This window comes from Brachionichthys hirsutus, chromosome 4, assembly GCF_040956055.1.
Source record: "Brachionichthys hirsutus isolate HB-005 chromosome 4, CSIRO-AGI_Bhir_v1, whole genome shotgun sequence".
Taxonomy (NCBI): domain Eukaryota; kingdom Metazoa; phylum Chordata; class Actinopteri; order Lophiiformes; family Brachionichthyidae; genus Brachionichthys; species Brachionichthys hirsutus.
Genome location: NC_090900.1, coordinates 12,978,058 through 12,991,893, shown reverse-complemented (window position 1 = coordinate 12,991,893; position 13,836 = coordinate 12,978,058). Strand labels below are relative to the sequence as shown.

The following is a 13,836-nucleotide window of genomic DNA, read 5'->3' as shown; positions in this document are numbered from 1 at the left end:
ATGTGATGCTGCTCTACATTCCAGGACAGGAGTGTCTTGTGGCGCCGCTGGTTCCACGGGGACTCGTTGACTGTCCTCCGTGTCCTTCAGGGCGCCCGTGTGTCCCGAGCAGAGATGATGAATGTACCGTGTGACAGCTGCTGGCTGTCGGCTGTAATATCACGTTGTGTTTGGATGTTTGTCTAAATGTCTTTTGAGTGCACAGGACTGGTTGAATATTAACTTAATTTGCACAACTGCATTAAGTTGTGCCTCGTTTTGCTGCATATGCGTGCAGCACTTTGTGTGTTCACTGCGTGCCCCTCGTGGAAGCACGACACTTGTTTCTGTTTTGCATTGGAGTGTTTCTTGTGTCGTGCACACCGTCACCCAGATGTGGCATCGGATTTTTAAAATGGGCCATTTTCTGTCGTTTGTTCTGATGTATCTGAGCTTTTTGTGCATCCTGTTAGCATCTTCACAGGATATAGAGTAGTGAATGCATTTCCCTGGATATAGGGGGGGGGGGGGGCTCTTAAGCTCTCTGTCTCAGATGCAGCAATCCTTTGAGTTTGGTTATTCACATTGAGCAGAGGAGGTGGTGAGAACGAAAATGTTTATGATCATTGTGTTTTCCAAATACCGGTAATCCCTTATGTTAGACGAGCGTGTGAGAAATAGATGACTTTTCCTGGATTCATAGTAACTAGGTACACATTTAACTAGTCTTGTCTTGTAATGTGATTATTATTAATTGTTGGTTTGAATCTCTGAGGTTTGTCCTGTTAACCCTAAAACTGAGCATTCTCGTAAGAATGTCTCGTCTTTCAGGTCATGAAAACTGACTATGGCCTGAAAGACGAGCATGCTGCACTGATTTCAGCTGTGATGTATGATATGAAATTGAGACTTGATTTGTTCATGAAATATTGTTGAATATTTTTTTTTATTATTATTATTATTATAAATTGCATTGTCAAATCTGATGTAGAATATGGTTGATTTTAATAAAAATTTATTTGAAATTCGTCTACAGCTGCTTATCTGCCTTCTCACTGGTCTGCTGGATTTGGGCAGTACTCAAATGGAAACCAAATTTTGTGGAGCGTAGTCATGGGGAGAGTGTTTCTATACACACACACACACACACACACACACACACTGTTTTTGGGTTGATAAGGACACAAAATCATCATTATAGTGTAGAAACACGGGGAACGTGCTTTTTTCATAATATGGGACCTTTAAAACACAAATTTCTGGGCAGTTAGAAAGGTAGAAGTAAACATTCCTGATTAATAAACAGAAAATCAATGAGATGCTCGAAGAAGCTTAGTCAGTGAATGAATGAATGAATTATTGCATCATATTGTAGCTGATTCCTGATTCACTGAGGGATGCACAAAGCTCATAGCTGTGTGATCTTCATATGTACCATCGAAATAGAACTACTGGACTGCCGCCCCTCCATTCATAGAGGGGGGGCACAAGGAAAATGACTAGTCACAGCTACATCCTTGACATGAATTTATTGTTTCTATTTTACCTATAATTACTACCAAATGTTTGCGTCTCACTTTAACCTCTGGAGCAATAAACCGGTGAAATTAAATGTGACTCTTTTGGGTAAGTCCAAAGAGGGACCAGCGGGGGGTTGGGCCCAGATCCAGGCTTTTACAGTCCTGGGCTGGTTGTTAGAAATCGTTAACGTCAAACGTTTTAAACAGTCATAAAGCTGCAGCTGATTGACCAATGATGACACTCAAGCTCCGGGGAGCAGCTGATTCAGGATCAGGTTCAGGAGAGCAATGCTGTCTCACTGTGTGATGGATTGTTGCTGTTTGTTAAACTATTGAGTACAGTCGGATTAAGGCTGAAAACGCGAGGCCTCCCCAGAGTTCATCGGATATCTGACCCAGAGAGATGATGGGAACCGACTTTAATCCGGGAGGAACGACTGTCTGTTGTGTAAACTGAGATCGGTCATGTGATAAACTGCACTTACTGGAAAATCATGTTTAATTATCTCTGGGGTTTTTTGGGTTTCTGATATTCTTCGCTATGCCTTTAGAAGTTTAGAGCAACGACCCATTTTTTTTATTTTGCAAATGTTTTGTTTCAATTAATCAATGAATAATAAATAAATAAAGTGACCTAGAAAAGTGGAAAGTTAATTTTGGCAAAGAAAATTGTGAACATGTTGCATCTGGAGAGAAGCTTTAAAAAAAGAAGGTACAGCCTCTTGGTGTGTGTGTGTGTGTGTGTGTGTGTGTGTGCGTGTGTGTTCTTATATAAACACTTTTAACATGAAGAATAAATTAATGACTTAATGGTTTTGTCTTTATTCCTGTTATGTTCCTCAAACGCGACCAATTCAAAGGAATCAGAGACACAGAGAGAACCGAAAGTGAAACTTTTTCATTCGCAGCCAGTTCATTCTTGTCTCGGTGATTGAACATTTGTGTTCTGGAAGTCCCCCCGACTTGTTGAGGGCCAGCCCCCCCCCCCCCCCCCCCCTCATGACCACAGCCCGCCTCCTTCCATCACACGGACAGGAGGCTTCTCCAGCAGGACTAACTGATCCCTGACGGATCCTTCTGGACCTGAAACTCGCTTCAAAGGAGCTTCTGCATTTGATTTTATTATCATTATTTTTTTGCAGCCTTTTGATGATGATGAAAAAGTGAGAATGCTGATGAACGCATCCTCCCCCGGGCACGGCTCGGCGCACACGCCTGCGCTGCAGCCGCTGTGGGACTATGTGCGAGGCGAGCGGAGGGACATCCTGCTCTCTCCCTGTCTCCCTGCGACCTTCGCCTTCTTGACGCACGTCCTGCTCTGCGCGCCTTTCTTGGCGCTGGACGCGCTGGGCAGCGTCTGCCGGCGCGTCCGGCTGTGGAGGATCGCTGCAGGTTCGGGTCCGCCGCCGTCCCTTGGGCAGTGGGCTGCGTGCTTTGGGAGGGTCCTGTACAAATACGCGTCCACCGTCCTGCCGGCCACCGCGCTGCTTCAGGCGCTGAGGAGCCCCCCGTTACCGGAGCCGGCTCCGTCCTGCTGGCAGCTCTTTGTAGAAGTCTTCTCGTGCTTGCTGCTCTTTGACACGGTCTACTTCGTGTGGCACTTCTGCATGCACAGGTGAGCAGCGCGCACCGCGTTGCGCGTGATTTGGACTCATCCAGTCGCACAGAGCCCGGAACGCGATCTGGATTTACTTCGAGTTTTCTTTGCTCATTGAGTTTTTCTAATGAACAGAAAACAATCAAAAGTTCTACACTGCAGAAAACAATGACTTCCCCCTCATTGTCCGGATGAATCATTGATTTAGAAGTACCTGGTTGATAAATAGCGATACATTCATGTTTTACTACTTTTTTATCGTGTGCATGTTCAAACGTGAATTAAAACACCGGCATTAGGCTACATAAATAATATTCCAGGAAAATAATAAACACAGCGTGGACCCGGCAAACGCCCTGGTGTCCCACGACAGCTGGCACCTCCCTGCCGACACACCTGTTCCTGTTTAACCGTGTGCGGCCAATTGGCTGCAGCGCCGCCCCGAGGTGCCGCCTCCTTACATCTGACTCCTTTGTGTTTCACATCAGGATTCCTTGGCTTTACTGGAACATCCACCAGCTGCACCACCGACATCACACACCCTTCGCTCTGGTGGCTCAGGACTCCAGCTCAGCCGAGCTGCTGTCTCTGCTGCTGCTGGCGGTGGGCAGTGCCTGGGCGGTGGGCTGCCACCCTCTGAGCGAGGCCCTCTTCCACCTCTGCAACAGCTGGCTGGCGGTGGAGGACCACTGTGGCTACGACCTGCCCTGGGCTCTGCACCGGCTGCTGCCCTGTCTGGGAGGCGCTCCCCACCACCAGGTCCACCATCGTCTGCACAAGGGAAACTACGCCCCCTACTTCACCCACTGGGACCAGCTGTTCGGCACATACCGCTCATCAGAGTAGCCGCGAGGACACGGTGGAATATGCAGTTGTGCTCAGAGGTTTGCACGCCCAGTTGAAGCTGAAACGGGAAAGATTGGACACCCAGGCGCTGCATATGGCCCACAAGAAGCTCAAGCACGAGCACATCAGACAAGAGCAACGGAATACGGAGGCTGTGGAATGGCTGCAGGCGGCCAAGCAAGCGGCGTTTCAGAGATTTAGAAACGGGATCGCTAACCTCCGTGCTGCTCATAAATCATCGGACGATGATTTTGTCCAGTTCCAGCAGGAGAGACGCTCTCTCTTTGAAGAGGCAGAGAAGGCCAGAGTTCTCTACGAAAAGGAGAAATTGAAGCAGGAGCTGGAGGTGACCGTCGCCATGGCAGCGCTGAAGGAGCTCCAGCTTCACCTGGAGGAAGAGCTCACAACGGCGTATCAAATGGAAAGATCTGGAACCTCCATGAAGAACAGGAGGAGATCACTGTGAGGAAGGAGGAGGATGGCGATTCTGGGAATCAGATTGTCCACACTGAGCGGAAAAACGAGGAGTTGGAGGAGAAAGTTGACTTCACGGATCTTGGGAGCCAGATCCCAAAGAAAAGTCCAAAGAAGCGGTACCGAAAATGGCTGCGGATCAAATGGAAAATTTCAAGCATCAAATTTAATTGTGGCTTTCAGTTGTGGAATAAAAATTATTGTGAACTGATGTAATATTATGGCTTTGAGTATATTGCTTTAAAATACACCCCAAATAAACGCTACATTTGGAGAGGAGTCAACCTGCGATGAAAGGTGTGCCGTTCCCACCGTGAAACACGGAGGTGGATCGCTGATGTTTGAGGGATGCGTGTGCAACAAAGGCACTGGACACTTGGTCTAAATTGACGTCACGATGAACGCAGCATGATATCAGAAAGTACGTTTGGAAAGTTTGCACTCAGCTGCACATGGGATGCACTTGGACGTTCCAACATGACAACGATCCGAAGCTCATTGGTTACGGCCGAATAAAGTGAAGGTTCTGGACTGGCCGTCTCCGTTTCCTGGCCTCAACATCATCGAGACACTCTGGGGAGATCTCACATGGTCCAGTTCACGTGGTGGGCGGGTTAGGGTAAGGGTAAGGTTAAGGGTTAGGGCTGAACAGCGTAGGTGCCGTCACAAAGAGGAGGAATTATGTTTACAGTCATCGAGTTTGGGAAAAGGTGAGAGTATAATAAAATGGGAAAAGTTACATTTTAAGAATTAAAGAATTAAAAGACAAATATTGATCCTTTTATTTTTGTAGTTTTTATCAAGCAGCCCTGACCATTTCCATTAAATACTGTCAAACAAAGGGTTTTATGATTAGCCTATGAATGCAGCACAGTATGTGAATAAGCCACCCTCCACTGGGGGGGCACGTTGACCACGAGCCGCCTCTGCTACGACCATTCAGAAGACATGACCCAGAACTTGGCTGGAAATCAATGTATTCAGTCAGTCACCACAAATACAGCAAATCATCGGATGTATTTTTTATACAAGTATATTTTATATAATAAACGCAGCCCCGGAGTAGCACGGGCAGCGTCTCCCTTGAGCCAGTCCCAAGCCCGGATAAATGCATTTAAACATGCGATCGACTAGAAAGTTGATTTGCTGTGGCGAGCCGATAGAGGAGGAAGAAGAAGAAGGTATTTTATATCATAGCAGCCAGTGATGGAAATAAAGAATCAGCCATATGCTTTTCATAAAACTGTAAAACAGGATCCTACTGCTTCGCTGTTTATCTCTGTTGGGGGGCTTGCCTCACAAGCTCCATCTTTCAGGAGAATAGCTTGTTTGGACACATGAGATGAGAAACCGCCCCGTTAGAAGAAAATATGTCTCATAAACATGTAATATTCTGGGTTCCTGGAACGTGGATCTACTCGGAACAAAAGAAGCTCTTTTGAAGAATCCTCTGCAGAGCTACGGTGCACTGCCTATGTGTGAATGTAATGAACGAGTGAATGTCGGTGGTGGTCAGGAGGGCCGATGGAGCTTCTCTCGGTCTGCCCCAGGGCAGCAGTGGCTACAATAGTAGTATAATTAGTAGTATTATAATTATTATAATTATTATTAGATTAAAGGTCATTGGTGACTTTAACTAATGCTGTCTCTTTGCTATGATGTGCTCTGAAGCCTGACTGAATAACTCATTGTCTTGTAAAAACTCACACAGCCCTGCTTTCTCTAAAAGGATCGGTACCATATGATCGGAAACTTAACAGGAGAGGAAGATTCAGTTGTGTTAAACTAAATATTTAGTCTACAATGCAAATATTTACTGTAAACGTTCCTTTTTTTTTGGCCACTCTTTTGTGTAATTTGTACCAGATTGTCTTTCGTTGGAGCCTATCCCAGCTTTTCTCGGGGCGAGAGCTGGGGTACACCCCGAAAGCGTCGCCAGCGCATCGTAGCGCCACACAGAGGACAGATAACCAAATAACGTTCACCTCAGGTTCAGCTTTCTGTTGGGCTGCTGCGGTTAGTGATTTGCATGCCTCGGGATCCACAGGGATTTGACTGAACAATCAAAAACACATGTCTTTCTTAAGGAGTGGAACATCAGTTACGATTTGCAGCTGTAACCTGAGAAATTTTCTTTTTCTACAGAGGCGTCATCAACAACCTTTTAAGTCCATTAATAATGGGATCCTCTGTATTTAGTTCCTGCAGGATTCTGCCGGGAGCATGCTGGAGGATTTGTTGCACTTACGCCTCTTTTTTTTTCTCACATGAAAACCGGATAGTGAAGAGCTCCAGATTGCTCAACCTTCCATCACAGTGAGATATGTGGTCTAACACTTAGTGACACTTAAAGGAGTCAGTGAAGAGACAAATACGATTCTTGCACAGAGATAAAGTGATTTAATTGTGCAATGTTAAAAGTATTGTACTCGTAAATTAGATGTTCCTCAGCTTTAATAAAGACCAAGAAGTTATTTTTAGAGGGTCTAGTGAATGCAAGTCATTCATTTTGATGATGAATGACGGTCTCTGCCCTGAACTCATTTTGAAATCAGTCTGAACTCTGAAGGTGATATTTTGAGGCCTGCACAAAACATCTGTTTTTCATTACTGACTCTTTCAGTGGGCTTTTTGAAATTTCGCAACATCATAGGCCATTTCCTGTAAAGCAGTGGAGGAAGATATTTTTCAATTCAATTCAATAAAATTTTATTTCTATAGCGCCAGATCACAACAGAAAGTCATCTCAAGGCACTTTACAGGATTAGCAGGGAAAGACCTGCAGGAAAAGACAGAACCCAAGAGCAAGAACTTTGACAACGGAGGAAAGGAAAAACTTCCCTTTAACAGGCAGAAACCTTGGACAGAACCTAAGGCTCATAGTGGACGGCCATCTGTCTGACCGGCTGGGTTGAGAGAGAGAACGAGAGAGAGAGAGAATGACAGGTAGGAGGAGGGTCAAAAACAAGGAGATGGATAGGGAAGAGATAGAAACACAGAGCAGGAGCAGACAAAAACAAAATGTATAAAACTATAAATGCTAACGCTAGCGATATGGACATCAGTGTTGAAGGCCACAGGTCCAGGTTCTGCAGCACCACGGACAGAAGGACCTGCAGACTAAGAGACAGAAAGAGGGACAAACAGAGGGAGAGAGAGCACAAGACTACAGGGAGGAGAGAGAGATTACTGACATATATTTATAACATGAATAATCAGATAGAGAGGGAGGAGCTCAGTGTGTCATAGGAGGTTATGCCACCAGTGCTGGCCTATGACAGCATATTGATTATTGTATTGATTACCGGTAACTATAAGCTTTGTTAAAAAGTTTTTGTTTTTTGTTTTGTTATTTCTCAAACAAAGTGTACATTAATGGGAAAAAGAGACCTTAGGAAGGAAAGATATGAGTACTGGGTGGTGGTGGTGCAAGAGATGGACTGATAAGCATCTGACCCAAAACGGAAACAATCAGGCCCTATTACAGGCCAACGTCAGAGTCAGGGCGAGTCATGCAGCTTTGGGCCACACGCGGAAAAAGACACGTTCACAGTTTACCGTTGTTTTTCTGCAGCCGACATCGAGATGTCAGAACCTCACGGCTTTCTGAAGCTCTTTGAACCGTCTGTGCATGAGGAACGGTTCAGATTGCTTATATATTGTTAGGTGTGCTCCTTAGTCTTGATCTCTTTCAAACTCCAACATATCAACAATTTATTTTTTATTTTTTCTTTTTGACAGTTGGAGCCATGCCAAAACAACAAGAGAAAAACCACATGGCTCTTTCCACCAGGCCTTATCCTCAGCAGAAAGGGAGAAAAAAAACTTCCCATTTCATCATGTTTCTTGAAAGACAGAGACAAAGGCCAGATTCATAGTTCTTCCAGCATCCTGTAAATATTCAATTAGTGAGCTTAACATAGCAAAGACGGCCTGTTGTCTTCTTGCCCTCTGGTCTGCAGCCATTTTTAGACAACCCTCCGGCCTCATCTTACATGAGAGTGTCAGACATGATTGATTTCAAATTCATCTTAGCACACTCATCATTAGCGACTTGCTATCAAAGACGCGAGGAAGCTGAACAGCCAACACGACTGTAATTAACCTGTAGAATAGAAACTTTGGCTGCAACAAATACTTTTTTACTGCAGTTGAGACACAGGGGGAGGACATTAATTAATAGTCAAAGTAATATGAGTTATATTTAGCCCAGACGTACCGCGCACTTCCTCTTTATCTACTACTTATAAAGCTATCTCAAAAATAATGGGACTAACATTGGTCGTCTGTTGCGAACCCTCTCACACAGAAAATATGCTTGTCCAGAGCTGGCTGAGAAGATGGATGCCATATTTGGATCTGTCCAGGAAATATGAACGTGCAGCCGCCATACATTAGTTTAGCTTATCATGAAGTCTAGAAACAGGGCAGTGAACTTGCCTGGCTCCATTCAACAGTAATTTCACATCGAAGCCTCACAAAACACACTTTTTTTTCTAATGAATGCATTAGCCGTAGCCTGTCTTGTATTTCTTCTTGTGTCCACTAGAGTGGTGTGAAGCTCCTCATTCAGCGCTCAGCAAATGTGCACTTATCCCAAAAGATTGAAGGAATCTGCAAAACTTTTTTAAAGTTAGCTCATGTTGTAGTAAATAATGAATCAGTGCAGACCGTCCCTCAGATTTGTATCTCTAACATATACACAAGTCACTGCGTGAGCACTAATAATTACCAGCCTTTACGCGATTGAATTCTTCATATTCCTTTGCATCTGCTCCATTTAAAATAATCACCTTTGACCATTGCACATGCTTCATTTTATGAATGTCATCCGCATCCCTTATTTATCGTGTTGCTACGTGAACAACACTCGTAGAGGTTTTAACAGCCACAGACGTTTCAGTGGGAACAGAAAGCGATACCAGATTCCAGACCTTTTTGATATTCAAGTAGTACTCCTCATAAACAGGTTTTCCATCACAACTGTTTGCATCTGCTCGCTGTCAGAGTGAGCAGCAGGTCATCGGTTTTGCTCATTGGCAGGCCTTCCACTCGGTTTCCCATGGTTCGATGTTTGTGTGTCAACTATGAACTATGACCTCTGAGCTGATACTGTCGGACTGAGTCATTTGACAAAGATGCATTAGATCATTGGTCTGGCCTCGTCCTCGTAGTACAGCCGGTCGTCGATTTACGATCACAATTGGTTCCGAGGGTTTTGTCGTAAATCAGCTCATGTTAAATTATGATGCTTTCTGGTATGTCGTAGAAGCACGTCGTAAACAGAGCAAAAGAAAAAACAGACCAGTGCGGTCGAAACTGTCGCGAGTCGCACAGGTCGTAAGTCTGACGATTAGTTTATCAGGGAAAGGTTGAAAGATCAATATCCTGTGATTGATACAGTTGAATGGAAAATTGATCAAGTACAATTAGGGTTAAAATAACACCAGTGTGGCAAATATCTCTGTTCACCTTAACATGAGATTACAGTTTGAATAACAAAGTGTCTAAACTGTTGGGAAACAGATCAATGATTAATTCACAATTTGTGAAGATGCTACTCTTTATTTTTTCACCATTTCTCCCCTCAACAAAACAGATTTAATTCTGCAAATGCATTGTCTTAGATACAAAATCTGCTCTAAACTAAGTAACTTACAAATGTACATATCTCTCTCTCTATATATATATATATATATAGTTATCTGTTGTAAAAATTAATAAATTAGAACAATAAATAGTCTTTTCTTTGACACAAACAGCAGATGTATGAAAAGCCTTTTAAAAACTGTATTCCTGTTTTTCCTTAACTTATCCATAAAAATGAGTCGGACAATTGCATGCTGGTCAGTGAGTAGACAGTGAAGGATAGAATGTGGGCTACCCCTTCCCCAATTGTCCAATCCCCCCCCCCGCCGACCCCAACTCTTGAAATGTTGCCCAGAATGGCGTCAAGTTCTTCAATCCCGAGTGGTGGCATACATGTTTCTCAACGCCCCACACCTTGCTATCTCTGTAGCTCAGGGTGGGGGGGTGGGGGGGTGGAAATAGGCATGTGAAGTGGGAAACAGGGTTGGGATAGATAACCCTGCCGCTGGTACCCCCTGCACAGCACCTATTGTGGGGGGGCTGCAGGAGGCAGGGGGTGGGCCTGGAGAGTTCATGCCTAGTCAGATTCCCGTAGAGAGGCCATTTCACTGCACAGGACGCATGAAGTGCTGATTATTTGTTGCATTCAGTAGGGTGGACAGATAAGTGGAGAGGAAGACAGATTTCAGGGGGGAAGGAGAGGGGGGGGTGGCCCAGTAGTTCCCACAGGCCCTCAGTAGAGGATGTGCGTGGTTTGGACCGTTGAGAAATTTGTGCCTTTGTTTTCTTGTGACTGTGACGACACACCTTCACATCATGATTCTGCAGCGCGTTATCTCTCCACCGTGTGATACGCACAGATAGTCTCGACTCTGTGAAGCACGTGTTTCTGGTTTGCAGTTTAACACACATATTTGTCACATGAGCACTTCCTCAGTGAGTTATCCTCCAAGCGATTCCAGTCGTTGTCCAAGACAAGCGTTCTGGCCTCTCTCCTTGAACTCATTGTTTCCCCCCTTGCTATAAGACTTTACAGAGAAATCAACTTGAACCAAAGACTACCTGCATCCGCACTCAGCCACCACCATGCCCTCAAACTTGTACTTGTAGGTGACCACGCCTGTGTCGTCCAGGTACAGCAGCGAGATGGGGTCCAGCTTGGTGGGCACGCAACAAGCTCGCGCCGCCTTCTGAGGACTGTTGATGCTGACCAGTGTCTGCACAATGGCGTGCTTGGTGGGGGTGACGTGCTTTGTCAACGGAAAGGAGCAAATGCCTGCGCACTCAAAGGCGTCATATCCAGTGGGGGCGAGGATCCAACTGTCCCATCCGATGTCTTTGAACTCGACAAACAGGGATTGCTTCTTGCAATGGTTTCCCTTGGCATTGCGCCGAATGCGGGACGCCGTATCGTAGATGAGATTTGAGCGCATCTGGATGAGATCCTCTTCGTCTGGCTCGTACTCGTCATCTCTGTCCCGCCCGAGCTCCCCCCACATCCCATCCAGGCCTGGGCCCAAGTCGTTCTGGAGAGCCATATCAGAGGTCTCGTGGTCGATCATCTCATTTAGCTCACGCTTGTCGTCACGGTGATCGCTGCTCTGGTCATCAGAGTAAACAATCAGCAGAGGTTTGTGCTTTTCCTCAGGGCTGGTGTCGATCTCCATGTCCCCTTCAGGTGCGTGCTTCGCTTCTGTAATGTGTTGAACGGTGTCTTCGCCAACTACGTTTGAAATGTGCACTTCCAACTGGCGCGTGCGACCATTGTCAGGTTTGCACCAGCGCTGAACGGCGGCAGTGAGGTCGAAGGCCTCCCAGCCGTCATCGGTGCTGTATACCCGCCGCGAAGCCAGCTCCGCCAGCGCCGCCCGTTCCCCTCCCCCTCGGAATCCATCACCTCTCACGATGTTCTCTTCGGTTATGTTATTCACGCCGTCAGGGGATTCCAGTTCGTAGACCGTGACCTTGCGGTCGACGCCAGCGTAAAGGTGGCGATCAGTCTGGACGAGTGTGTAGAGCCGAAGCTCAGCTGCCGTGATGTGCTCGTGATGGGGGACTGACACGTTGAAGAGGAGGCCGTGGCGCCTGACTCCGGCACCCACGACGCTGGGAGATGAATCTGAGGAAGACGAATTCATGTTTAGAGCTTGTTCAACACATCCTAGCCCGAGCCTGCGTATAGAGCCCCCCCCCCCCCCCCCATCTCATGTGCTCATTGTCAGGACTGCGGCTTGGATTTGAACAACTCCATTGCATTTCTATATTTCCGATGCTAGACTCATCATAAAGCCAAGCATACGGTAACTTGAGATTCTGAGATTCACTTCTATTTGTTCTGCAGACTTGACTAAGTGATGAGGAAACTGCAAAGTTCATTGAAATGAAAAACATTATCATCAAAAAAAGGTCAGTACTCATGACAGAAAACAATCATGCTAGTGCTAGTCAGTATGATCAACTGGTTGTCTTTGCAGGATCCTGAGTTGTTGTTTTTTTTTACCTTCATTTTTGAAACTGCGGATGATGTTGGCAGTGGGCATGGCAGTGCGGTCATTCGCAAAACGGTTGTAGAGTTCCATCATGTACTCAGGAGGCTCTTCTCGTTGGCTTCCAGTTCCAGGAGACAGAGGAGGAGGACCAAAGCCGGACAAATTGAACGTCCTGAGGAATTGTTCCTTCATACTCTCCAGAAGCACGCTGATGTTGCTGTCCTGCTCCAGCAGCGAGGGATCCGCCACCCCCCCTCCGTGCCCATCTCCCAGCCCCGGAGCGGGGCGATGCCTCTGAATGGTGTCGTAGATCGGGCTGCCCTGTCCGCACGGAGGCCGCGAGAACAGCAGCATGAAGCACAGCGGGAGCAAAGTCTCGGAGCTGCAGAAGATTCCCACTTTAGAGACCCAAGTTCTCGCCATGGGAAAAAGGAATCTGCAGCTTTCACTATTGATCGCTCAGGGACTATCTCTGCATGGGTTAATGCAACAGTAAGTTATTGTGATTCTTAAATTCCTAAATCTCAGCCACCTAATCAGCGGGCTAAAATAGTTCTGGTCCCCGGCCGTAGACAGAAGTGCTGTTGACCCTTGCAATGAGCAGTGTGAGCCTCTCAGTGTGTGTTCCTGCTGCTCAATCCCAGACCTCACAGCATTTACGCTCATGCACACCTTCCGATGTCCTTGATGGCAGTGCTGCAGCTCCAGTGACTGGGCGGCCGGGGCTTGGACGCGTCCGTCCTGGTCATCTCTGTTGAGTCTTCTCCTGTGTGGGTCTCTCGGTGATCTGCTCTCGTCTCCCCAAGCTCTTACTTTCTGTCTCTTATCTGAGATATGGAGGGCTCTGCATTGCTCTGTGCTTGCTGCTGTGTGTGTGTGTGTGTGTGTGTGTGTGTGTGTGTGCGTGCGTGCTAGCCTTCAGCTCTGTGTGATGCACATTTTGTTATCTCACAATTTCCTTAATGAGGATTTTGTAAACACTGTCCTGCAGCCTCTTCCTTGTGGAAGTGCTATTTTGTTTGGGTGGGTGCTCCGGGGTTTGATATTCCTCATGTGTTTATTTGCTTTGTAAATGGCGGAGCTCTGCTCGCTGCTGTCTGGGCTCCATTGACCGTCTCCTTTTTGGCAACATATTCAGAGTATCTGCTGATATCGCTGAACGCAACAGGATGTATCTGCGAGGAAACACTTGTCCGAATGAAATTGGAATTCAATGAGGTGCGAGGTCTTAATGATCACAGATGAGCGATACTGAGCAGAACATTGCAAGTCGCCTCATGAAGGCAATCAAATAATCCTTTGTGCTCGTTCTTCGCTCGCAAAAGTGACAATCAGCGCTCTG

The 13,836-nt window shown here is 46.3% G+C and overlaps 2 protein-coding genes across 2 annotated transcripts; one reads left to right on the top strand and one right to left on the bottom strand.

Moving 5' to 3' along the window:
• Window positions 1–1,092: 1,092 nt before the first annotated feature.
• On the top strand, window positions 1,093–3,942 carry ch25hl3 (cholesterol 25-hydroxylase like 3). The gene is made up of 3 exons (XM_068760906.1): window positions 1,093–1,101; window positions 2,642–3,114; window positions 3,585–3,942. The coding sequence occupies exons 1-3, from the start codon at window positions 1,093–1,095 to the stop codon at window positions 3,940–3,942; spliced, it is 840 nt and encodes a 279-aa protein (XP_068617007.1).
• A 7,121-nt stretch (window positions 3,943–11,063) lies between these two features.
• bmp10 (bone morphogenetic protein 10) lies at window positions 11,064–12,917 on the bottom strand. Its single transcript, XM_068738556.1, has 2 exons — window positions 12,506–12,917; window positions 11,064–12,124 (listed from the first exon to the last, which is right to left on the bottom strand). The coding sequence occupies exons 1-2, from the start codon at window positions 12,915–12,917 to the stop codon at window positions 11,064–11,066; spliced, it is 1,473 nt and encodes a 490-aa protein (XP_068594657.1).
• Between the last annotated feature and the right edge of the window lie 919 nt (window positions 12,918–13,836).